The 27,686-nt window shown below is 41.5% G+C and overlaps 1 protein-coding gene across 1 annotated transcript in view; it reads right to left on the bottom strand.

Moving 5' to 3' along the window:
- The window catches only part of tnr (tenascin R (restrictin, janusin)), a 70,627-nt gene that overhangs the window by 19,461 nt on the left and 23,480 nt on the right, over positions 1-27,686 (bottom strand). Inside the window, exons 2-6 of the mRNA XM_048989572.1 lie at positions 6,310-6,830; positions 5,157-5,633; positions 2,921-3,184; positions 2,327-2,442; positions 930-1,080 (exon numbers count right to left, since the gene is read on the bottom strand). Of these exons, the coding sequence (XP_048845529.1) occupies positions 930-1,080; positions 2,327-2,442; positions 2,921-3,184; positions 5,157-5,633; positions 6,310-6,790 (1,489 nt within the window). The 5' untranslated portion in view covers positions 6,791-6,830. The remainder of the gene's footprint in view (positions 1-929; positions 1,081-2,326; positions 2,443-2,920; positions 3,185-5,156; positions 5,634-6,309; positions 6,831-27,686) is intronic.

Here is a 27,686-nt window from a genome sequence, read left to right as displayed (position 1 = left end):
CACACTTTTCTAAGTTACATGATTCTTACCACTATGCTAAAAATGAATTCTTCACAGAGACGAGAAATCTATGCATAGTGAAGTGAAGTCAGTGTGCTACAGCTGATCTTTAGTGGATGTTTTCCACGCTTAGGTTTGTGGTCACAAGGGAGACAGACAAGCTGTATGGAGATGCTCTTGGACAGTTCGCTTGTCAAGTCTACCTATTTAATGAAGCTGCAAAGGGGATAAGGTTGTATTATACATGCATGACTGCCATTATGTTTTAATAAGCATATTATTTTTAATCAGTCAGGTTGGAAATATTGGTCTTAACCTCAACAATTCTTTTCAATGGAATTATGCACATCATCAGCTATGTAAATAAATGACCAGCATTAAATAAAATAGGAATCTACTGTGTTCATATTAAATATTCATGTGGCAATTTTAATAGATGTTTATCAGGAACTTATTGTCGATACATGACATACATTTCATACATACATTTAAAAAGAACAGTAAAAATACGTCCCTCTGCCCCTGACTAGGAGGAGTGTCTGCTTGAGGTTTGTATTAAACACCTAATTGATCTAAATGACAGGCCAATTCATCAGCAGGACATTTCCATTATTGGGCCACCTGTACACGAATGATAAAATATATGGCATAGATTCTGTTGTAAAAAGAATCCTGCACTCAGCTGATTATTCATAGACAGACATAGTGACATGAAAATACAGATAATTCCATGTTCTTATCATAGTGAAAAACACAGTGATTCGATATAGTGACAGGAAAATGAGGGACATTCAAACAGTTATTAGATCTGTGCATGTTAGAAATAGCCAGTTGCACCGAGGGAGACATTATGGGCTGCAGAATATGCTGTGATAGGGATGCGAGGAGCTTTAATGTTACGACTCCTTGGAAGACACAGCTGGACTCACATGTTGTGACGGTGACGGTCAGCGGCTGGCTCCGGCCCAGTTCCTTCAGGGCCACCAGGTTGACTGCGTACTCCTCCCCGGGCCTGAGGCCTGTTTGATTGAAGGAAGTGACAGTACTGGGTAGCTGGGCTGTCATGCCGCCCTCATTGTCCTAAAAGGAATCACATCACCATCATTATCTTCATCAGTCAGAGCGGGTACCGTGAAGTTACTCGAGCATTTATCCATAATGCTTTGTAACACTTCTCAAAGAAATTCCCAGAAACCAGTAATTCCAGTTTTTACTCTTCAGAAATGTTTAGAAATATCCCTGAAACATGCAACAGAGTGACACATGAACACTGGGCATTAGAAGGACTTTCTTTGGTTCGCTTGATTACAGAGGATGGTTCCAGAATGATGGTTTATATCTAGAGGCCCAGACTTCAACCTGAATCATATTTTCTCAATAAAAACGGCCGGGTGAGGACCCACCTCATAAGGAATGGGGCACAGATGAGAGCAGGTGCCCCCCCCCACCCACCCCTGGGTCCAGTGTGGCCAATTCTCTAGATGAAAGTACAGACAGGTCCACTACAGGTACAGTGCTCTGTATTCTGGTCAGCTTTGTTTGGACCTCTGTCCCTTTCATCTATGTAATGTTGTGAAAGCTCTGGCTGCTCTAACCTTTTTCTTTCTCAAAGAGAACCTAATGGACAGAAAATTAACTGTTGGATGACATCAAACAATTTAATGTTCAGAGAGTGGAAAAAATAACTTTTAAGTTGCAGCTTGTATGGTCCTAAGCTTTGTCAATTTACTTAATAGCACCCAGCATCAGATCAGGCAGCAAATCAAAACATCTTCCTCTATATCCTTCCTGCAGAAGAGTTCTGGGGAGAAATGGACACCAGGGGACGTCCTAAAAGTTCACACCTCTACCTTTAAACAGGAGAAGGAACGAATACCTTAACTGAAGATTTCAAGCAGAGGCAGAGAGACTCCCTTTCCTACTGCTTTGAAAATGACAATGGTTTTACCATGCAGAAGACAGACATGTCTGTTCTAAGAATGCTGTAATAAAGGAGGATTCTTCCTGTTTATTTTGTTTACAGAGCACTCACCATTCACTGTATAAAAGTGCTGCTGTAAAACCTTATTTGGGATGAACGGGAATGAAAGTCCCCTCAGAATTTTCATAGTAAGCAGGCAGATGCTAACGATATTAGTTTAAACAACTTGTGAAACATACTGAGCTTATTTTCACCACCTGGTCCCTCCAAATTTCAACCACAATGACACTGTGCTGTTGTAAAGTACATACAGTAAATATGCAGTAAACATGCAGTAAATATGCAGTAAACATACAGTTAATATGCAGTGTCGGCTGACTGACAGACATCCACACAAAGACTTACCTTGGGGGTGAAACTTATTTCCCAACCATCAAAAGCGTAGGAGAACGGCTCCCATTGCACCTGTACTGATGTCTCTGTGATGGATCTGAAGACTAAACCTTCTGGACTGGACAGATCTATAAGGCAATAAAAGTATTATGGTCTCTGCCACTCTGCTTAGTATGTTCAATCAGTCAAACCCCTCAAGGGACTTGTAAACAGAGGGTGAGAGCAGACCTACCCAAAGGAAAGCATCGTTCTAACAGAAGTGCAGCACAGCTTTTCTAGATACCCTGGGAATGTGCTGCTCGCATCTCTCATGATATTTTCCATTCACAACTCACACAGCTAGGGGAATTTATTTTAAAATGTAACAGCCTGTCTGTGTCACATGTATTGTTACAAATGTAACAGTCTATTTTTCTGCAGAGTCCTCCAATATGGCTGAAAAGGGGTATTTTAATGCTTATCTGGGTGAGGATACTTCACCCATCAGCGTATCCAGTCAGCAATGCCCCTAACCACCGCTTTCCTCTTAATCTGTCACATCATCTGGAGTCAAGACCAAGTAAGGGCTCTCGAAAGAGGGGAATGACAGGCGAGAAGCTGACTTACAAGTGGACACCTGAGTGCTGACCGGCGGGCTGGCTTTGCTGTTGAGTGTGGCATAGACGCTGATGCCGTACTCCATTCCGGGCTCCAGCTCAGTGATGGTGCATCTGCTCTGACTTCCAGGCACTCGCATTTCCTGCTGGACTCCGCCAGGACTGGTGGCCACATAGGTGATTCGGTAGTCTGTGGAGGCCGCTGAGCCCTCCCAGCCTAGCTGGATGCTGCGCTCCGTTATGTCCAGAACATGCAGGTTCAGGGGCGGAGCCACTGCAGGAAGCCAGGCAGGCAGCGAACCAGTCAGTGCCACTAGCTGGGAGGTAGCGGTTCACGCCCAGGGGGCACTTTGCTTTTCGGCTCCTGAATAGTATTTAGTTAACACTCACTGACACATTTGCCAATAAAAATATACATTATTTCACTAATAGGCACTTTCACAGTGAAGGAACATTTTTCTAGAACCAGAAAATGTGTTCGCACCACAGGAACCCAGCCCGAAGATAGTTCCTTGGAGGCAGTTCTGGAACCCTTTTTAGTCCCTACTCCAGACTCGGTACTTTTCGTTTGAAGACGAACTACTGGGGAAGTCCTTACAGTGATAAACTGTCTGATTGGTTGATCATAAGCACTGGCACTAACTTGGAAGTTACATGGAAGTGCGAGAAAAGAGATATAATTAGCAAAGCTAAGTTAGGCAGATGAAATTATTTTTTTACTTGTATTTGTGGTTTCAAATTATGTGTGAAGTTTCACTTATGAGCTTTTTATGTCTCCGGTGTTTATTTACCGTGAAGGTCCCAGTTCCTGTTGTGTGGTGTGAAAGCAACACACAAAAGTGGCCAGGAGCATCAAAATTTTCAGGTCGAGACCAGGAACTAGTAACCAGGGACCAGGTTCCGGAACTTTGGTGTGAAAGCAGCTTCTTGTTATTGTTTCAACGTGTTTCAAAATCTCACCTAGCTCATTTTATTAATGAATTAGTATCGGTGATTTATTTTTGCGGTCTATTCATTATTTATGTTATTTTTTAGGTTTCAGAGGACTGTCTACAGGAGATCTTTTCTTCAGTGTCATACACAGCATTTTCATCACCTTGCTCAAGGATGTTAATGTTAGCAAAATTCCAGATATATTCCAGATATTCCACAGATATAGGGCTCTGAGTCTGCAGGTATGAGTGAGTAGGACAAATAGGGAAATCAGCGAGATGCCTCTACTGCCTCCACAAATTTAAAAGAGCTAGTGCCCCGGTACCGATTATGGCCTCTGTATATGGGGGCACCACTGAAAGTATCCTGACAAACTGCATCACTGTGTGGTTTGGAAGCTGCACCGTCAATAATCGAAAAACCCTTTTTACAACTTTTTACTAGGTAAGAGCTCAGAAAATCTGGAGTGTACACTCAAAGGAAAATAAAACCCCACACCGTGAGGACAGCTGTTGCTTTGCACAGGTACTCTGCCCTTGAACACAGAAAGAGTGACTTCTGTTCATTAATAATGATTGGAGTAAAGCCAGGAGGGCAGTGAATCACTGTGTCCGAATCCAGGCATCATTCCAGGTCCTGCAGCTGGAGGAACTTGGCCAGAAAGAGCTTCTCACTCTTATTTTGGATCTGATTCTGGCTCTGTGATGAGATGCAAACAAGTAGAATAATGCTGTCACTAAGTTTGTTACAGGAAGGTTTTAAGGTTTAGGAAGGTTTACAGGAAAGTTACATTTTAAGGATGGTTTCTTTTTGTGAATTGAGTTTTTGGGGTACAGTAGAAATAACTAATTTCCCACACATTCTAATCCTTCTTGTAGCAAAGTACGTTTTCATCACTTTTTTCCTTAATCTTCTAAAATGTAAGGCTGGCAAACGGTATGGGTGAGTGCTCAGCTACAGTGATTCAAAAAGAGGAAGATTCATGTACTCTGGCTCAATCGAGACCACAATGAAAATAACCTAAATAATGTGCAATTACATGCTATTTATGGTTATAGGTGAGACTGTAGACATTGTGCTTATAGAGGAGGTAATAGATCATTTTATTTATTTTAGTTATTAAAATAAATAGTTAAAATTGTGAAAGGTAAGCATCTTAACAGGTAGCTGCTTTTACCTCCTTGTTTTCTTGCATTATTTTGGTTGGTCGACCATGATACCTTGGCACTGCTCCTGGTTATGAGCTAAAAGCCCCACTGCGTTACCCAGAAAAAAGAAGCAGTGCTCCAGTGAGACTCTCCTCTAGGCCTTACCTGAGGAGCAGTCATCTCCAGCAAAGCCCTCCTGACAGCTGCACATGCCCAGGCTGCAGTTGCCCTTCTGGCTGCAGTTGTTGGAACAGGCAGTCAGCCTGCAGTCCTCCCCAGTGTAGCCCGGGCTGCACCGACATGTGCCGTTGATGCAGAGCCCCCGGTCAGAGCAGTCATTGAGGCAGCGCCCCAGGGAGCAGTCCTCCCCAGTGTAGGCCTCCTCACACACGCACTCCCCGTCGATGCACAGCCCCCGGCCAGAGCAGTCGCTGGGACAGCGAGCCTCTGAGCAGTTCTCACCAGTGAAGTCGCTGTCACACACACACTCTCCCTCCACGCACATGCCCTGGCCTGAGCAGTCACCCGGGCATCGTGCCTCTGAGCAGTTCCTGCCGGTCCAGCCGTCCTCACAAACGCACCCACACACGTCCAAGCTGAAGCGTCCATGTCCACTGCAGTGGGGAATAAAGTCCAGTCGGCCTGTAGGGACATGACAAGTAAATGGAATAGATACAGTCTAGAGAAATAACATTAAAATCTCGGTACCTGTGTCCAACTTGACTGTGTTATCACTCTAACTGTTATCTCCCAATACAAATACTGCAGGTCTGACTCAACCGTAGCTGTATCTCCCAATACAAATACTGCATACTGATGTGACAGGGCCTGACATGATGCGGCCTAACATGATGCGGCCTAACATGATGCGGCCTAATGTGACAGAGCCTGATGTAACAGGACCTGATGTGATGTGGCCTAACGTGACAGGGCCAGACGTTACAGGGACTGATGTGATGCGGCCTGATGTGATGGGGCCTAACATGATGTGGCCTAACGTGACAAGGCCTGATGTGACGGGACCAGACACAGAAATGATCCACCTAGTCAATTTTAGACATTTTGGATTATACGAGTTTTATTTACTGTAAGAATCCAGGACAAATAATGGATGTTTGTAGTAGAATTTGTATCACTAGGTAAAACATACAAATGAGTTTAATGCAGGGTGTTACCTCGTAATATGCATATCCTGTATGCAACTCAGTTGTAACTGTGTTAGCTCCCAATATAAACTGACTGTGTCTGGCTGTGTTAGCTCCCAATATAAACTGACTGTGTCTGGCTGTGTTAGCTCCTGATGCTATTTCTCACTCACCTTCAGCCGCACTCTCTCCACAGCAGCTGGACTCACAATGGGCTCGTAACAGGGACACTTCCCTCTCCAGGATCTCAATTCGACTGACAAGTTGCTGGATTGTGTTGGCTGCTGGACACGCACAGGCCTGCTTGGGGATGTTGATACGATGTGTGAAGGTCACCTGACTGTCTACGTCGGCCGTCTGAACCACATACTCAGTTGGGGACACATCAGTGTCTGCTTTAGCCTCCTGGCCGGTGGCAGAGTCCAGGTCCACGGAGCAAAGGGATTCCAGTGGGACATTGATGTTGTAAATGTGGTTGAAGACAAAAGGCTGCTCCCTCATGGTGTCATTGCTCACGGGGGTGTCCGTTTCTGAGGCCTGCCGCCTCACTCTGGTCGTCCTCACCAGCTGGCCCTCATATGCTGGTCCGCAGAGCACAGGAGTCTCAGCCAGTAACATCACCAGCAGAGGGAGCCAATAGCACTTCTGGGACATGGTGATGGTGGCAATCAGGTGAGCAACCTTCCTAACAGTTCTGATCAGAAGTGTTTTGTCATGAAAACAAGAGGAAAGATAATGTTCAATTCAAAATTAATGTTCAATTAATATAAATGCAATTTTTGTTATATGTCGATGCAACATGGCAATGTAAGAGTCATACAAAATACCTTACGCAGTTTGAGTCATACAAAATACCTTACGCAGTTTTAAAGACATTTTATGGATTATTGTAGGCATGAAAAGCAAACATTGAGTGTTTTTAGACAGATTGTGGAGTGATATTCTCCTATAGAGTTTACCTTCCTCTTATACTTTGATTCTCAGTCATCAGATTTATATTTTCTGGCTGCAGTATGAAGGTCTGTGGAATACTGTGGAATATGTTCCAACAGCATATTTTTTAGTTTCAGGTTTAGTTTCCTACATGCCTTTTCGAACACATTCAATTTCAAACTCATTCCGTGCAAAGATAATGTAGTAACTGTAGTACTCAATGCATTCATTATGATTTGAGCCATATCCACAGCCCTTTGTAATGTTATGAACATCCTATTACCGTCCAACATGGCAGCTCAATATATGTGTCCTGTCAACAGTGATTGCAGCTTTCACATACTTTACGGTGCTGCTTGATGGAAACCTCAGCCTGCATGTCAAACTAAACTGAAATAATAGCAGATTGTTCAAACTATAAACAATCAGTCAACTGGAATTAAACCATAGGCAACACTAGCAAATTGGATTTGCGGGAAAGTAATATACTGAGAAATTTAAAGATACCAATTCATCTAAACTGCATATTTTGGACTGTGGGAGAAGTCTGGAGTCTCAAGAGGGATCCCACATAAACATACAATTAATGAAAATATTCCACTGATTAATTTTAAGGATGGTAACGTTCCTGAAAAATGGAAAATAATAAAACCTGAGTTGACTTCGAAAATGAAATAAACAATATGTCCCTTCATTCAAATATTATTTTTGGGTGTGTGTCAGATTTCTGCAGATTGTAGCATTCCTGTGTAAGGTAGAGGAAAAGGTGATGTGGGCAGCATAGATAAATGCCTCAATGTATTTTCCATGATGAACAGAAGAGAATATGAAAGCTCATCATTATGAAATTGGTCAACTGCCTAATCATGATTGACAACTGTTTATAAAACTAATCTCTATTTAGTCGAGATTTAAGTGTTTTTGAATTGCCTTGCCTACCAAATTTCGTAGTGGATCATCAACTCAGCAAAGCACATCATTATGCTGTAACACACTGAGTATCCGCCAGTGTCTGTCATACATCCAGAACACTGGAAACCCTGAGTATCAGCCAGTGTCTGTCAAACATCCAGAACACTGGAAACCCTGAATATCAGCCAGTGTCTGTCATACATCCAGAACACTGGAAACCCTGAATATCAGCCAGTGTCTGTCATACATCCAGAACACTGGAAACCCTGAGTATCAGCCAGTGTCTGTCATACATCCAGAACACTGGAAACCCTGAGTATCCGCCAGCGTCTGTCATACATCCAGAACACTGGAAACCCTGAATATCAGCCAGCGTCTGTCATACATCCAGAACACTGGAAACCCTGAATATCAGCCAGCGTCTGTCATACATCCAGAACACTGGAAACCCTGAATATCAGCCAGCGTCTGTCATACATCCAGAACACTGGAAACCCTGAATATCAGCCAGTGTCTGTCATACATCTAGAACATCGGAAACCCTGAAACCATGATGGCTTCTGATTAAATATCAAAGCCAAACAAAAATCATGCAGTTACAGTTTCTTTATTGCTGATGGTAATTATTAATTATTTTCTCAACACAATTAAAACATTCTGAAATCAATAAAAAAGAATGTGATAGGTAGACAAACAAATGACAAGAAACACAGCCACAGGAATGCATGCAGGTGCGCAAATGCTCTGCTGCAAAACTCAAAATTATATTCAGTTCCTTTCCTTGGAGGTAGAAGAGCATTAATGAAACCGAAGGACTTATGAAGCCTTACATAAATGCAGTGTTTCACATTACTGCCCACTGCACATAAATGCAATTTCTCACATTACCGCCCACTGCACATAAAATGCAGTGTTTCACATTACCGCCCACTGCTCATAAATTCAGTGTTTCACATTACCGCCCACACTGTTTCCCCACAGACCCAGGCCCACCGGTGAGCTGCCACTTTCTCCTCACACACTTCACACAGGAGCCAGACACACCCACCTCATGCGTGGCTTTACCATTCTGCCTGCATGTTCTGCCTGCATGTAAAGCATGTTCACAGATCCTGCATTATAAAAAGCTTAGGAAGACCTGTGGAATGAGCAGGTTCCTGCCTCCTACCAAACACTGCTGCTTCGGTAATTTCTTATACCGATCACATTTCCCATTGGTGGGTACGCCAGGTGGATTCTCACACTGTAGCCATTTATGAGCCGTCACCAGAAATCCATCTCAGCCTTTATCTTCCTCACAGCTGAAACAGGCCTTTACACAATGTTTATGGCAAAAAAACTTTTGGGTGTATCTCTGTCTGTCTGACATCATCATCATCATTATTATTAATAATAAGTAGTAATTTTTATTACTACTACACCCATATCCTTTGCCCGTACCATTATCCATGAATGGCTGCAATAGATAGGTTATTATTTTGAGGGTTAGGATTAAGATCACAAACTTCGAGTTAATATGTATGGTCCAGAGCAGTGAGCAGTAAGGACTCATGTGCAGCTTTAATACTAAACAGGTGGGTAAACATGCTTGTCCAGCATCATGGAAAGGAGCAACACACTTTTCCATCAAAAAAGAGACTTTGGCAGTGAGGGTGACACAGCCTGTACTGATCCTGCGAGGTGCAAAGATGCTCACAGCCACGGCAGCTCCAGCTGTTACTGTCAGCTCTGTAATATTCAGCTCGTGTGACTTATTACTTCCCTGCCGCTAAATAACCCGAGAATAAATTGCACAAAGTGTAATACATTTATAATACCATTGACCTGCAAATAGCTATAGAATATCTAATTATACAAATTGGTCCACTGCAGTGTTTAAAAATGTTATTCATCAACTGTAAATATGACATACTGACGAAACTTCTTAAATTGGAACATTAATGTTATATTACATTTCCATTGTTATTCATTGCCTTATCAATAATGGTTCATAATATTTCCTTTTTCATTTATTGCAAACTTTAATTGTGAGCTGTACTTTATGATTTCTGTGCCACATGTCAGCTGCTTCAGATGTATTCCCGCATGTCAGCTGCTTCAGATGTATTCCCGCATGTCAGCTGCGTGGGCTTCTCTCTGCCTTTTCCCAGTACTGAAGAAGAGGTGTCCCTGCACCCTCCATCCATAGAGATTTGTGGCTTTCATGGGTTACACCAAAAATCTTTCGATGACCCTGACTGGTCCTGAAACACTTCTGAACCCTTTTAGCAGACTATTTGGATCAGATACCTTCTATGATCCAGGCACATAGAGGTGCAGATGATTCACATTCTTAACTGAGCCAAGTCCCACGTGGAAATGCTGGCGTCACAGAATCATCTCCTTATATTTCCCCAAAGCCTTCAACACCATCCTGCTTCTCTGGCTTGAAAACAAGCTGAAGATGATGCAAGTGCACGTCCCACTAGTCCCTCAGAGGGCAGATTCACTTACAGACAGGTGGCAATTTGTTAGACTCCCAGACTGTTTATCACTCGGCGGTTAGAGACATTGTAACACCAGGGGAACCATCATGTTTCCCTTCCTGTTCACCCACTACAATGGGCTTCAAATACAATACAAGGTCATGCATATGTTTTCCATACAACGCCTACATTTAGACAGCATGCATGATGCAGATGAACTGGAGCACAGAAAGCTGGTGCAGGGCTTTGTGTTGCAGTAAAAGGGAAATCATCTGCAGCTGAACATCAGCAGGTAGAGGAGCCAGTGTTTCATTTCTGGCAGCTCTGCACTCTAGGTCGGAGATCCTTCCTGCCCACTGAACTCATACTGTGCACCTCCTCCTCCCACATCTCCTTATCCAACCACACCAAGGTCCCCCGGGGAGCAGTAATGGCAATGAACACAGGGCTCCCGAGGAGCAGTAATGACAATGAACACAGGGCCCCCGGGGAGCAGTAATGACAATGAACACAGGGCTCCCGGGGAGCAGTAATGGCAATGAACACAGGGCCCCCGGGGAGCAGTAATGACAATGAACACAGGGCCCCCGGGGAGCAGTAATGACAATGAACACAGGGCCCCCGGGGAGCAGCAATGACAATTTAAAAATATACATTGAATTCCCCCCTTAAAGGAATGAAATTCATGCAAAATTCCTTTTTTTGAAACCATGCTACATTTTCGAGCACCATCAGATGAAAAGGTGGCCTCCGAGCTGCAATAATTTGATAGATAAACATCTGGTATTACAGGCAAGGTAGCATTACCTTAACCGGGGCACTGCTAGCTGCTGTCACCAGTGTTAGGAGAGCATTTGATGTTGGGAAGGAGGGCATTTGGAAGGATGAATGAATTCAAGTTAAATATTGGTGGACACCCTCACCCCTACTGTTACATGTTGCAAACTACTTGTTATCTTCGGTGTGAGAAGAACCATGTTCCACCTTGTTTCAGATCAGCTGGAAGCTAATTGCACTGTCAGATTCCCTTGTGGATATCATCCACGTTTTTGCTGTAGGAATTTTTAAGGATTTTTCAGAACTGAAAAGTAGCAACAATTCAAAGTTATTTTGATGGAAGGTAAAATGATATTCAGCCCTTGGCCACAGAATCCCAATTCCCACATTAAATACAGCCTTTATAAAATTCCTGGCCCTTGCTTTAGAGGTGAGGTCCCTCTGCCCTCCTCCAGGATTCACAGGACTGACCATTTGTTGCAGGGAGGATGCACATGTGCTCCCTAATGCGTCTGTTACTTATTCCATGTCACTGTGGTGCTGACAGACTGACTGCTGTTCCTTGTTCTGGTACTGTGATGGAGGTGCGGGTCTAACAGCCAGGTTTGCATTCTGCAGTAGATTTAAAGCAGGTATGAAGGAAGCCGTTTTGCTCAAATGCATTTGAAAGATGACTTTTACCCAGAATAAAACAATAAAACCTGTTTCATGAAATGGCTCTGCCAGGTGAATGTAAACGTGCTTAATTTGCTTAATTTTTTATGGGTACATAATTATTTTGTTATTTTATAGATTTGATATGTAAGCATTAAAAATCTTGTTTACTCAATTAAATGGGGGAATTAATTTTACAGTAAATTATACTGTGATTTGAAAATTCCGTCTTGTAGATGATTTGCTTATGCAAGACTAGTTTTGTAATTAAACCATGCTAACCTGTAACTTAGTTTAATGGATGTACTGTGTAGTGTGATGAGTGCCTGTTCTTCCTGTGACCATCAACAATGCATTATAAATCGGACAGTGACATGATTCAAAAAGAATGGGAAACGTTAAATGGCGTGAAGAGGACTACTAGGACGATTCATAACAGGCTCCTAGAAGCAGGACTGAGTCCCGCAAAGCTGGGAAGGAGCCCTTCATTAATGAGAGACGGGGAACAGCCAGGTTGGAGTTAACTAGGTGAATTAATGCTGGAACAGGTCAGCATGAGGAAGCTCAGCATTAAAAAAAATGTATATTTTATACAGAAGCAAACCCGTAAATTGCGTAATGAGTGAAACTAAAAATTTTGCTGTGGTCTCTTAATTTTTGCCAGAGCTTTATATAGGTGGGTCTATATAAATATAAATATTTATATAGGTGCATGGTGGTGCAGTGGTTAGCACTGTTGCTTCACACCTCTGGGACCCGGGGTCGAGTCTACACCTTGGCCACATGTGTGCAGAGTTTGCATGTTCTCCCCATGTTGTCGTGGGGTTTCCTCTGGGTACTCCGGTTTCCCCCCACACTCCAAAGATATGCTGAGGCTAATTGGAGTTATTAAATTTCCCATAGGAGTGCATTTGTGCGTGACTGGTGTGTGAGTGTGCCCTGCGATGGGCTGGCCCCCATTCTGATTTGTTCCCTGCCTCGTGCCCATTGCTTCCCAGATAGGCTCCGGACCCCCCGCGATGCAGTAGGATAAGCGGTTTGGAAAATGGATGGATGGATGGATATATATATATATATATATATATATATATATATATATATATATATATATATATATATAGGTGTGAGCAAGCTTGTCAGTGAAGGGCAGCCACCTGCAGCGGTACCTGTGGAGCTGCTGGGGTTAAGGGCCTCGCTCAAGGGCCCACAGATATCTGACTATTCTGCAGAAGCCAGGCCTGACTCAATGACCTTCCAATCACAGGCACAGATGCTTAACCTGCTGGCCCACACACTGCCCCCAATAAAAAAGACAACTGAGGTTTCACACCTATACCTCCCTCAAGAATGAACCTGTTAATAGCAAATGAATGTTACACATCTGGTGAGATCATGCTGAAGACCAGCTTGGAAAAAGCAACATGGCAGAGTTTTCATTCGTTTACCAGGATGCTCTGGTGGGGGTTTGGGGGTCCCAAGTGTCCCATTTGCCCTGATAAGTGACGATAAAAAGCATGTCGGTTGATAGGAGCTCTCTTGGGACTGCAGAACCACATAAAACATTCAGATCTTCAATTTGTCTAATTGCTGTTTCTATGTGTCACTTGCAGCTGCGGCGTCTCCCAAGCTATAGCATGACAGATCCCACGCTGAGCGGCTGAAGGTGCTCAGCTTCCTCATGCCGACTCGTTCCAGCATTAACTCATTTGGTTCTATGTGGCTCAAATCTAAATCAGAGACAAGCTGAATGTACAGGTCCAAACATTTAGAATCCTGTAGCAGATTCTCATTAGCAAGTCAAATTCTGGCCAACCATGGGTCTGCCTCTCTCTAGCATGGCAGCAAAGATTCCAAAGGAAGCTGAATGATGACTACATATTGCTGATACTCCAAAGTTAAGCTGACACCTGGCTTCATAAAATGTATGTGAAATGTTTCAGATGCGAAAATGAGGTGCTGAGACCTGCTGAAATGGCAAAAACATTTAAAGCACTCGCCGAATCAGTGCTAGGGCTGTCAGGCGCACAGTGCCTCAGCACTTACATAACACGCACTTACATAGGGCTGTTATTTTGGATGCTCCCAGCTTTTGGATAATTTTTCCATTCCTAAAGCCATGGTAAACACTTTCTGTCTTGTACTTGTAAAGCCTTTCAAAAGTCTCTGAAACACATGCCTGATACGTACCCCAACTCTTCAGAACATTAGCTTTTAATTTCATTGAGTGATTTTCCACATCATAAACCAAATTCTTGCATATTTTCATTATCTATAACAAAAATGCATTTTAATGTTGTATCCAATCATAGATACATAAGCGTCAGGCTGACCTTGGGCAGCAATTCCCGGGAATCACAAGGCACAGGCAGGATATCACTCAGGAAGCGAGAGAGAAAAAGACAAAATTCTCCTGCATCATACAATATCTACAATGTGAAGTCCTGAGCCACAGCTGCCTATAACTCCAGGACCATAAAATTTGAAAGATGTTTTGTCTAATTTTGTGCAAATGCCAGACGACATCTATTTTAAAAATTATTTCAACAAAATTTGTCAATTTGGACAGGTAACATATTAACCAATGTAAAACTCAGATTGTTTTCCAGACAGTGGGAATTTGCTCCAATTCTGGGAAGAGTGCCAACAACAGACAGTCTGTGTGTATTAGGGTACAAAGCATAGCTGGGAAATAGAATCTGAAAGCTACACTATGTGAACCTTGCAGAGCACCTGTGGCCATCAGCAGGAACACAATCGTGTCTCTATTTGAATGAACTGCAATACTGAGCTGATTCCCTGTTCAATTCCTCAGTCCAGTAAATACATCATAAATAATAATAAATAATACATTTTATTTATAATGCCATTTACATCACAAGATCTCAAAGGGCTACAAGTTAAAATAAAAGACACAAAAAAAATAGTTTAAAAGTAAACAATTTTAAAATCTCTAAGTGGAGGAACCAAAGGTTTTGTTAAAAAGAAATGTCTTTAGATGCTTTTTTTATAAACTGTGGAAAGTAGTAGTAATGTATGTAATCAATACATATGTTGTAAGGGAACATTTGATTCCCAGAGACTGTGGAATTGTGTGTAGAACAATCAGCTGTTGATGGTAGCACAGCTTGCACAAAGAAGCTGCTGAACATGTACGGTCTGGCAGAGACGACCTCTGCATGACAGACCTGCCCGTGTGAGGCTGACCTGCTGCTGTGCTGCAGCTGTCATTATGGAGCACAGAAGCAGTACAAGGCTAAAGGCCAATCAGCGGTACAGTGATCTGCACTATACCTCCTGACACCTCTCTTAATGTGAGGATTGCCAGTGGACCTTTATTTTCTCACATAGATCTTTTAGAGACAGTTATGCATCTGGGTAACTGACCAAGAAACAACAGTTTTGCAAGGAATGGTAGCTTTCAACTGATGGAGCTTTTAGCAACATTGCCAGATGAGCTCAGCACCACATTGTCACTGTTATGGTTTTTATACATCAGTCAGTATGATAGGTGCCAAGTGAAAAGAGGAACACATGTCAATACAGCCTTTGAAGTATCACTGAAAATCTGTCCTCCAAACACTGCTGCTGAAATGACAAGCTGACAGCTAATTTACTTTAACTGTTACCCTGATTTTTTGTTCTTCTGTTGTATTGCATCACAGAAAAAGAGTAATTAACTCATACAGACATAGGCAAAGAAGTCACTTCTGCTTCAGCAAGTCAGCTTCTCAGTTGTTATTGCTGACAGAACTGGTGGGATAAGGAGGGGAGGCAGTGGGGGCAGCCCACATCTACACAATTAAAGTCAGAGACAAAGTCATATAACTTAGCTAGGTAAAGAGACCAGCAATTATAGTCAACAATATAAGCAAAACCAGGACAAACCAAAAGCCACAAACATAACAAGCTGAACTAAATTCTGTTTACACAACAACAATATATCCCCCGACCCAATCCCACACCCTCCCAAAGCCCCCAACCTCTATCTCTAGCCACCCAACACTAGGTTAGGGCAGTATCTAATTTTCCAAACCATATGTGTTTTTTCCACAGTATACGATTTGTAGGTGATATTTTCAAAAGCAACACTATTGCAGTATCTTGGTGCTGGGGGGGGCGTTCACCGATGCTAAATTTCACCAAAATAAAATACCAGTGTACCTAAAACATAAAACTGCCATAAAACTGCTGAGCTCTACCTTAAACACTCTCTGTGCCACTCCAAATGTCCTTATTAAAAGGCCACCTATGTGTGATTTGCCTGAATACAATCAGCTTTACCACATTTGCCTTTTTTTCCCATTGACCACCACTGACTAGGACTAAGGCTACGTGATACGATTAAATTCCCTCCCAATAAATTGCTATTGGTAAAATCTGTCAAGATTATAAACTTTTAGAATGTTCAGAAAATCATCTCACACCCCACAGTTTGAGAACCACTGACCATACGATACACCTGAGAAGCCTGAAAAAGATCCGGACTTTCAGATGGGCATAAGATGGCTTCCGCAGCCTCCCTTTCTGTCCTCTGCTACCACCTAACACTGCTGCTTCCATTTTGAGGCAGTTTGCTCAGGTATATTTCGTGTAGATTTTCATCCATGTAACATATTTCAACATGTCCGATCTTCACCCATACAATATATCTGAAATGTTTGCAAAGATTGCACCCCACCACTGAAGACAGCTGTCTTACGGATGTCATTAGGTCTGGTGATTGCTGCGCATGTTTACAAAGTGAGGATTGTAGGGCTAGTTTACAGACAAGCTGTGCCCTATGGTGTACAGAGTGTGAAATTCAGGAGTAGATTTGTGAACAGCAGAGGGAAGTCAGATGCCTTCATCGGCCTCCCTCATTAGCAGATTTAAGTGTCACTTGGCCTTTATGGGAGGTACTGCAACACACAGTTCAAGTTATATCCATTGTTCTCCATGTATCTGGACTCTTCCCATGCTTATCCAGTTCTCTCCTTCACTGCAGAAACATTAGTTAGACCGGGGGTTCTTAACGGCCCGTAGTATCTGCCAGTGTGTGCTGTGATGGGCTGGCATCTCGATGCGCTTTTCCCCTGCCTGGTGCCCTCTGAGCTGATGAGCTTTGACTAGAGAGGTAGATACAGAAGGGAGGATAGATGGACGAATAATCATTATCTACAATCAAATCACTTCACATCACTGCATTTACAGGTACTCGAAAAAAAGCAATTCAACAGACCTTTGTCTGATATGTAATGGGGATCAGACAAACACAATGAATGAAAGAAAGAATGAGGCAGCCGCTCTAATTACTCCGTTAAGGGACTTTTACATTCTCCACAAATATCCACAAGCAGAGGAATTGGTGGTGAGATGGTTAGGAGGCTGGGTGTGCAATTCTAACGATTCTAATGGTCCTGCTAGGAGGAAGCTCCTCGGATGATAAGGGGGCAGCTTGGTGATAAGCATGAAAATGTATGAGGGTTTGTTAGCGGTTACGTCTCTTTGTGATTGTGCAGAGAGCAGCAACCACAGTGCGCTAATGCCAGATATGGAAATGACACCTAAGGCTATAGGGAAACAATACAGCAGTAAGGGCTGCCAATCGTCTTCCTGTGACTTATCACATGACCCAGGGCACCAGCTGCCAGACACAGGAGTGATCTCATGCCATATGGCATTCAGACAAAACATACTGAACGCTAAAACAAATCACTTTCAATCCGAGGCATGCAGGTATATGCCGCTTAGCGAAGGGATTACTTTTTGAAAAATGCGTCAATAGGTGGTTTTGTCAAACATCATAGAATGTACTTACACAAACCTAGATGGTATAGCTTGCTACACACCTAAGCTACAGTAAAACCTTTTTAGTAGAAAGAGTACACAGAAAAATAATAAGTAATATCTAGTAAATATATAAACCAGTAACAGTTTTTATCAAGTATTATGTATTGTACAAAATTGTATGTGCAGCATACAAGCAGTAGTGTGTGAGCAATAGATTTGTTTACATCAGCATCACCACAAACACCTGAGTAAGGTGTCGCACTTTGACGTTACGGCAGATACACCATCACTAGGCAACAGGAATTTTTCGATTCCTCTCTAATCTAATGGAACCACCACTGTATATGGAGTCTGTTGTTGATCAAAACTGTACTCAAGTCATGTGAGCACATCAGCTGAAAATGGCTGACTGATTTATCATTAACCACAGTGTTGTGAATATCAGTGTCAAACCCACCTGCTCCCCTAGACTTGTACAGGTATCTCCAATGGCTGACTGACGTATCATTAAACACGGCGCTGTGAATATCACTATGACTTTAAAAATCCAACTATAACTATTTCGCTTTATGCGAAAAATCAGGCTTTAAAATGATGGGAAATTCCAAAATTAGAAAGGCTTTCAGAAGTACAGTGAGGAGCCAGATATAAGGCGGAGATGTTAATGAATAGTTTATAAAACCTTTCATGAAGTTTATAAAATTTCTCATGAAATATTTAACTGGTTTTTTAAAGTTTCATACATATTCATTAATTGGAATTTTGCCATATACCTGTTTAGAGACGTTAGAAGCGAAATGAGACAGATGTTGACTCTTCAGTAAATATCTCATACATTACCATAACTATTACCATTTATAACTTCTGCTTTTTCAGTTCCAGAATTCACCTTCATTGCAGAGATATAGCAATATAAAACCAAGTAAAACATTAATATATTCATTACTCTGCAAGCATGTAATTTCATCTCATATTATTCTGTGTCCTTCTCACAGTCCACTTCAGTAACCCTAATAATAACTTTGAAGTTTATGATTGCGGACGCCACACCTTAGGTATGTTGATTTTGGGCCAGGGAGGTGGGGGTGCTGGCTTGGCTTGGGCGGTAATACAGTGGTACCTTGGATTGTGAGCATAATTCGTTCCAGAAACGTGCTCGTAATCCAAAGCACTCGTATATCAAAGCGAATTTTCCCATTAGAAATAATGATTCGTTCCACAACCCAAAAATATTCATAAATAATGATTAATACAAAATATAAAGTAAAAACACATAAAACTATTTAACCTGCACTTTACCTTTGAATCGTGGATGGTGTGAGGGAGACGAGAGAGAGGAGAAGAGAAGGGTTATTTTGTAGGACGACTTTCACTATAACTAACAGAATCACTGCAATCTGTTGGCTCACTGGAATTTTTTTTTTGTCTGACTTTAACAAGGAACCAGTGCAATGACAGACGCTTTTGCCTCCTTTTTGATTTCGCGGAAATGTGGACATTGCATTGTTGTTAATCAGAGTCATCGCTCGGACTGCTACGGCCTTATTCTGGTGGTGCTTTTCTACTAAACTTCGACTATACCAGTGAGGCGCACTGACTGAGACCAAGCATGGGAGACTATTACCCACAATCCCGCAGCAAGAGAGAGAGAGAAGAACCGGAGAAGGGTCAAGCTGCAGACGCCTGTAGGGTGGAGCTCCATCGGAAATACGTCACCTCCACAGGAAACACATGATCTCAACTCTGTGAAACAGCAAATAAACCCAAACCTTAACCCTAAAATACCTATGTAAAATGTCATGTCACTGCAATGCTAACATTCGCAACATGAATTCACGTTAAAGAAAATAATTTCTGTGGAATAGCAATACATATTGTAAAACGATAAGTGGATGGATAGCACATTTGTGATTTGATGCTTCTATCATTGCCAGTTTCCTCTGCACTTGTCCGGCCTCTCCATGCACTTTATGTATAAATGCAGCATTGCAGTCGTCGTTTCACGTCACCATATGCAGTGTACTGTTTCATGCAGTGTACTGTTTCATGCAGTGTACTGAATACGGTTTGTGTGACAATAAAACCCCACTTCGAGATTTAAGAGGCTTTGAATTAAAAAACCTTTGTGCACAGCATGAACAAACATTCTCTGGAAAATGTTTCATACTGCAGTATCAATTTTTCAGTAAAATGTCTTGGTACATCTGCATTTCAAGGGATTATAGGCATCTCACAAATTCTACACAGAATAAAACATGTGTGGATTCCTTCATCGAATTCTTCAGGCCTAAATCTGGCCAGCAAGAGACAACTTAAATTTCTGCCTAAATTGCACAGGTGATAAAAGCTGTCTGTGAGGAAAGGTCTTGAGGTTGGTGTTGGACTTCCCTTCTTTTCCTATGTCCAAGTAAAACACTCAGTGAAAACAAAAGGAATGAACACAGTAAATACTCTACAAACAAATCAAACAATAATCTACAAACAATTAAAATGGACCAAAATGAGGCCAAAATTAACTAAACATCCTGCCTACTTTACAGGCCTGAACATCACAATGAAGTGTTTGTGCACAAAGCCATCTTAACACTGACTACACCTATTTACAAATGGGGCAATAACATACTGAATGACTGAAAGTTGCTGGTTAAAATCCATCAAGGGTCCTTGTTACCGTGACCTTCTGCAGAATTCCTAATATGAACTGCAAAGTAACAGTCATACAGCAGGAGGTTAAGGAGCAAGCACTCCATGGTTATTATGTCAATCAGTATTTCCCTAAAGACAGAAATAGGCATGAAGCACAAGCCTGGTGAAAACCAAAGACACTGAATGCGCACTAATGATGAGTAATTCAGTTCAAAACACCATGTCACCAGAAAATCACAGGAAGGAAATATTCTTTACCTACATAAAGGGATGCAGCAAACAAATTCTGCCAGCCTCCATGTCACAGACTGCACAGTTCGACATTAAATGTTTGTGTAAGTAGTCTATCAAGTAGAATCTGCAATTAAAAGTCATAACTAGAAAATGATGCCTTCCCCATTATCAGTCAATGCACACATAATTGTTTTTCATGGACGGAGATTTTGAATTCACTTATCATCAAACAGAAAGGGAAGATAGTTATTATATGAACAGGGCCAAGACAATGGATACATACAGAGGTTAATGAGAATTGAATATAACATGAATATAGCATGAATATAGCGTGAATATAGCGTGAACTTCACTGTTTCATTTGAACATGCTGAACCACAGTTTAGAACAACAAAGTGAAAAGTGACAATTTAGTAACTTTTGGGTTAATGTTGTTGGATCACATTTGCACTGTTTTGGATCACAAAAACAGCCATATTCAAGATTTTTAGTATTTGCCCTCCTACACATGTGGGATTATGAAACTGCCCTCCCCCATTTCAAGTGCTGACCAACCAGAACAGGGTAACAACTGCAGTGCTAGTTCAGTGAAACAGCAATGGTAAATTTGATGTCTTACAATTAAATAGTTATTACAGAGCAAGAAAAATATATCATGACACCTCATAGTCTTAAATGGACAGCAGATGGTTATTAAGGACCTGAGCACATAACAGTTTAGCTGGGTCTGCTGGTGCACAATTGCGAAATCAACTCAAATAAAGGGAAAAAATGGATGTCATGGTGGTTAAAATGATCAACTATAGTGCATCATTAGACTGATGTCATCCCCAGCTGACATCACAACCCCCCATTTCAGCATGAGTTCTGAGCCCCTCCCTCCATGAAATAGCTAGTCATTAGACTGATGTCATCCCCAGCTGACATCACAACCCCCCATTTCAGCATGAGCTCTGAGCCCCTCCCTCCATGAAACAGCCAATCCTCCAACCATCAGCAGAATCTGTGAAGTAGACAGAACTGCTGAGTATGTATCACTCTCCCTCTACCTGTATGAAACTGGGCAATTAAATGCAAACTGCCAACTCTCCTCTGTTGGAAAACAAAGACACAATTATTTGCTTAGAAACTGAAATGGAAAATGAAAGGAAGGACAGTTTAAGTGACATTGTTTCCAAAAAGATGCGTCTTCCCACAAAAATATTTACCTTCTGAGAAGAAGGAAACATTCCATGATGCAGCTTCTCTTTTAGCTCACAGAAGATCTTAGATAAAGGTTATATGACTCGCAGCTTTAGGCGTTTATAATAAATCTCCTGCCCTGGATAAGGTGCTTTATGTAGGGTTTATGTAGTTGTAGACTGCTCCTTCCCACAGAGAACAGTACTTCCCCTTAAGGATTTATTCACTGAATTTGTCAAATCAACGGGAGACACACAACCAGGGGCCATGATGAAGGGTTATTAAAAGATGCGAATGAGGATAAGCCTGGAGGGGTTTTGTGAGGAACACATCAGGCTATATTATTGTGTGTGTGTGTGTGTGTGTGTGTGTGTGTGTGTATATATATATATATATATATATATACACACACACACACACACACATACACACACACACACACACACACACACACACACACACACTTTAAATGAGAACCACACCACGCTCATTATTCAGTCTATTTCCAGTTTCACCACTGTCCATACTCCGAGCATTTACTAGCTATGCAGAGAGATAAGTAGGAATTTAAATACCAGACTTTCACACGCTGCATTAGGCTGCACTGCATACATAGAGGGTCTTATTGCATATTTAATGTCAAACATTCTGAATCGCAGACTGCAGAATATAAGCAGGGTTATGCAAATAACATTTTTACTAGATTTCTTAAAATTTGTAGTAATTGCAGTTATTGAGATTATAACGTTTTATATTTTATATGATCGTGGCACTATGGCAGGCATGTCAAACTCCAGTCCTGGGGGGGCAGAGTCCAGTGTAGCTTAGTTCTTTCCCTGTTCCACCACAAATGATTCAGCCCAAGAGCTGTATGGTGATTAACACAAGGAGGTGAATCAGGTGTGTTAAATGAGGGGAAACCTAAAAATGTGCAGGGCTCCGGCCCCCCAGGACTGGAGTTATTAGGTAGCTACTGGAAAAAAGTTGCTGGCCCACCATGTACTGCATGTTTCCTGTCAGCAAACACACCCATATCAAGAATAAAAAGGTTCATTTAACCATGCAGTTGCGATGACTGTGGAACAGTACAGAATTGCTTATACACTTTGGCGCCTTTCCCTCTGCATCTCACTGCATCTCACTGCATATCTCTGAGACACACAAATGCTCATGTTCACTGAGAGTCTTATTATGGAGAATGAAAATGCAATGGTGACCCTCTGTAGTAATGTCTGCCGTTTCCCTCTTCATTGCTTCATGCAGAAACTTGTCCTTAGAATAAGAATTACAATTAGCACGCAGCTTGTCTGTCAGTTATGTAAGGCGGAGAGCAGCTCCACTGTTTTATCGTTTATTTCTCTGTTTTAAAGCAACAATTTTTCTGGCTGTGGCTCAAGAAACTGTCCAGAAATGTGCACAGCTTCCCCTGTCATATGTGCCATTAGACACAACAGTAAAATTTGAAGTCCAAGTACAAGACTTGATTCTTTTCAATCTATGTCATATTTGTGGTTAAAACAGAGAAGAATATTAGTGACATTTAAAATCTTTCAGCTCTGATCTTTGATTCTAATCGTTCTAATCTAATCGTTAAAACCAGGAGGTACCACTGCATAATGTGTTTCTGGAAATGTAACGCAACTCAGTTTTACACATTATATAAGACATATGTTCCATGCCCCTATCATTCTGCGAAGGACACATGGCTATGGAACATGAGTGAATCAATTTATATACATACATACATACATACATACATACATACATACATACACACACACACACACACACACTGCTATTGAACTAAAGGCAGCTTCAAAGTAACTCAAATCGGGGGGGGGGCAATTAATCAATATATTTACAAATAATTGTTCCATCATATTTTATTATTTTTATGTATCAGATTTAAACAGTAGATGGGGCAGTCTGGAATGAGACAATGGCATGTGCAGGTCATGCCAGTAAAGTTAAGCCTGTTGTTTTCAGGAAATTGTCATAAACTAAGACAGTAGCACAAATCTGATTGGCAGTTTCCATTACATCCTTACATAGTATCATTTTGCAGTCAGCCCTTCTTGTATCATATTCAAAGATACAAACCATAAATTTTACAGACAGGCAGACGGACAGAAATGCAGGCAGGCAGGCAGGCAGACGGACAGAAATGCAGGCAGGAAGACAGACAGGCAGGCAGGCAGACAGATAGATCGAGAGATGAAAGGTGAAAGGTGTTTCTATGCTCACGAGTTAATATTGAAGTGATGTGCCCCTAACTTCATGACTTCAAAATGAAATTATTAAAGCTTAATGATTTCCTAGATATTCTTTTGTGAATCATTCACTGATTATCAATTTTAAAAAACTTATCTTCATATTCATTGGGAATATGGGGCAGAAAACAAGAAAAATCACCAGCATGAGGAAAAACCCTCCAAACACAATATCACATAATTACATATTTGTTGTACAAATGAAACATTCTTCATATAAATTCTTTGAAATGCATTAAACAGTGGTAGATTTCTATTCCTCCCATCACTCTGGGCTCCCAGAAATCTCCACTGGCTTCTTTACACACCACAGGTTGGAACCACTTGGCACCGATTAGAGCACAAGTGTCTCTCATCAGGTCTTATTTAGCAGCTCTTTGAAAGTGAGAATAATTGTTGTTGCAAGCTGCCACTCTGCAGCTTCTGTTTATAATTGATGACGAACTGTGGTCCACATGACTCCCGGCTTTCCAAACATGCCTGCCTTGACAAATTTTGACCTCCTTATTTAATTGCAATTTTTGCATACATTAAATTAAGCAAATTAAACCAAGATGCTATTTTTAATTACATGTGTTTCAATTTAAATGTGTATCACTAAAATCTGTTTTCATAGCATATACAAACATTTATATTGAAAGCAAAAGTGTGTTTGTGTTTTTAGTACAACCCCATATCTAAATAAAAATTTTACAATAGAAGGTGACCATAGATCATTGTTAACAGTTTCCTTAGCTGCCTACATTTATGTCTTTTTGGATAGATTTTTGATCTATGTGACTCCCTTCTTTAACTTCATGGTAGCCATTGAGCAGAAGCCTGTATAGTCTGAGGCTGACCAATCACAATCCACCCAGACCATCTTTAGAATGACCAGATCACTGCACAGTGCCACTATCCAGTACTGCTCAATAGACAACCCTGGGATCCTTTTTTCACCGTAAAATATTTAAACTTAATTATGTAAGGGAACTGGATGTGCCAGACAGACTGTTTTGTATTTCAGGAGCACAATGCTTTAGAATACTAAAATACACATTAGACAATCTCACCTGTGAGAAATTTCCCAATATAGGAACTAAATAGTTTCAATAAAAACTGTTATCATGCTGTATGGCTTAGTAACATTAAACATTAAATGGCTTCCAGGTTGATGATGACTGTCAGCATTTAGGTTTCAAAATACTAGTTTTTTGGCAGTGGGGGAGGGTGTAAGTAAGTAAATAATTAATTCTTTAACCTTACTTAACTAAGTAAATATACGTAAATAACCAAATTTATTTATATTTTTATTTCTGTTTGTTATGACAAAACATCAGTTTATCACGAAAACACTGCAGTGGAACACTATGTTACGAAACGCATATAAATTCATATTTATAAAGTTAGTTAATCATTCGGCATCCGACTGGCCTGTGCAGGAGGGCAGCAACGCACACCCCCTGAACCAGGCTGTGGGTCACCAGGCTGCAGTGACAGACAGGCTGAAATTGTATGTAGTGTTTGAATTGTATGTCTGGATTCTTCTTTATGGATGATCTGGAAACTTCAGTAATGTCAGACAAGCATGTAAAATTCGTGGATGGCGATTATTCTTAATAACCTTATAGGACCCTGCAAGTTACAGGAGTTTCCCGGAACAAACAACAAAACGAGAGGGCAGCAGAAGATGGGCATGAAATATGGAAGGAAGCCGGGGAAAACGAGAGTGTTAGCAGGTATGGCGGTACAGTAGCAGGAGGCTAAATGGCCTCCAGAAAGATGGTTAAGGCAGTCGCTTCTTAGCCAACAGTAGTCAGGAAATGTGGGATGACTTAGTCACCAGCACTAGTCAGAACATGATAAATGTCCATCATCTGACATGAGTCTGTGGCTGAGGGCCACACATCCCCCTGGCACATCCACATAGACAATAGGATGAAAAATTAATGATAGCGCTGACATTTTTGGTCCTCTCACACAGTAGGTGACAAAACCACAGCTGGTATATTCAGGGGCACAGCCTAACCCTAACCTAACCCTAACCTAACCCTAAACCATTACCAAAACATCTGAGCAGCTTGAAGTCACTGCACTCAGCAATCATCTTTTCCTTTAACGTTTTTTTCCCCACTGCCTTGCCTCGTCGGTAGTTTTGAGGTCTGTATGAGCCAGGCTGGTGCACCTATGACTAAGCTGGTACGTGTCTTCCTACAGGCTCTCGGAAGGTCAGCTTTGTGAAAGCATACAAATTTGTAAAAACGGAATGAACATATCGAAAGGGCCTGCAGGCAGAAGCAGGAGTCAAGCATCCACGTTCATGGAAGATTCTGCTGGGTCACGAAGAGCTGATTCAAGTCAAAAAACATTTTATACAGAGCTGAAGCCGGCATCTTGCAGCACTAATCAGTCACATTGTCCATTTGATGTTCGGTAAATACCAAATATCCAGACAGCAATATAGAGAAGTGACTGCATTCCAGCTTTTATCGTTAGCAAACCCAAAAGAGGTCGGCCAGCCAGATGACCTGAGGGTTTTTTCTTTTTGTTTCCTATGATAAAGGTTGTGGATTTGACCGCCACCCCCACCCTGTGTACGTGTGGGTTTTCATGCCCTGTCTGTCTCACACCGTGGTTCCTTACGCAGTTCAGAGGACAGAATCTGTTAGGCAGCAGTACTGCCGCCTCAGCCACTATGCCATCCGCCACAGATTTTTCCATCATGATTTACACACATTCCTTTACTGTGTGTATCACTGCCACCTCTACCTATGATTATATTTCGCAAAATCTTTATCAAGCATTCTTAGGCAGCTACATTGGACATGGCACAATGTCTAATAAACTGAAAGAATATCTATGTAGAAATTCTAGTTATTTTGCAATATCAGCATGAAAAACTTCAAAGACCTGCTAGTTCCAAAACAGATTCATCTTCCTTTCTGAAATGCAAATGAGGCGTCACCATTAGACTTTTGACTAAGCTCTAATTGCACATTGTCTGAGAAATTCCCATTGCGATTCACATTCAGAGTAGCCTGGTTCAATAGCCAAGAAAAAGGCTGTTAGCCTTCAAATGTAAATAAACAATGTGTCAACTATATACATACAAATCTAAATGCTTTGTATATATTCTTGAGTAGCTACAGCTAACATATTGTGTCACATGGCATTGACTTTCTACATCTATCATTTTAAAGCATTCCTTTGTTAGTTGGCACTGTAATAAATGGTAAGAGAAGATAGTTATTTACATTTCAACTACAGGGAAATGGGGCCATGAGCAGTGCTGACCAGAATCCTCAGTTTCAACTTAAAAAAAAGACACAATTTTGCCTCTGATTTCAGTGCGTGTTCAGGCAGTATAAAGAGCCAGAAAAAGCAGTTAGCACTTTCAGCAATGGTCATGCTCCAATCGGAAGACGACCCTGGGGCAGCCAAGGACACTCTGGGGAGACTAGATCTCTTGGTTCGCGTGGGAACGCCTAGGTATCCCTTCATTAATTAAGTACAATGTTTAATATTTTTAAAAAGCCATAGCATTTCCCAATCAATGACTTATGTGAAACTGAGGAGCATCAGCCAAAGTCCAGGGGACCCACAGCGAAGCACTGACATTGCTGCTCCTTCAGAGAGGATATCAGTGTGCTGATGGAAAGTATGAGTCCTGAACTCATTATTGTTCTGTAAATGGTCAATCTGGTCATCAACAGATAGAGAAAACCTCTT

This window comes from Brienomyrus brachyistius, chromosome 21, assembly GCF_023856365.1.
Source record: "Brienomyrus brachyistius isolate T26 chromosome 21, BBRACH_0.4, whole genome shotgun sequence".
NCBI classification, from domain to species: domain Eukaryota; kingdom Metazoa; phylum Chordata; class Actinopteri; order Osteoglossiformes; family Mormyridae; genus Brienomyrus; species Brienomyrus brachyistius.
This window is presented reverse-complemented; position numbering and strand designations above follow the sequence as displayed.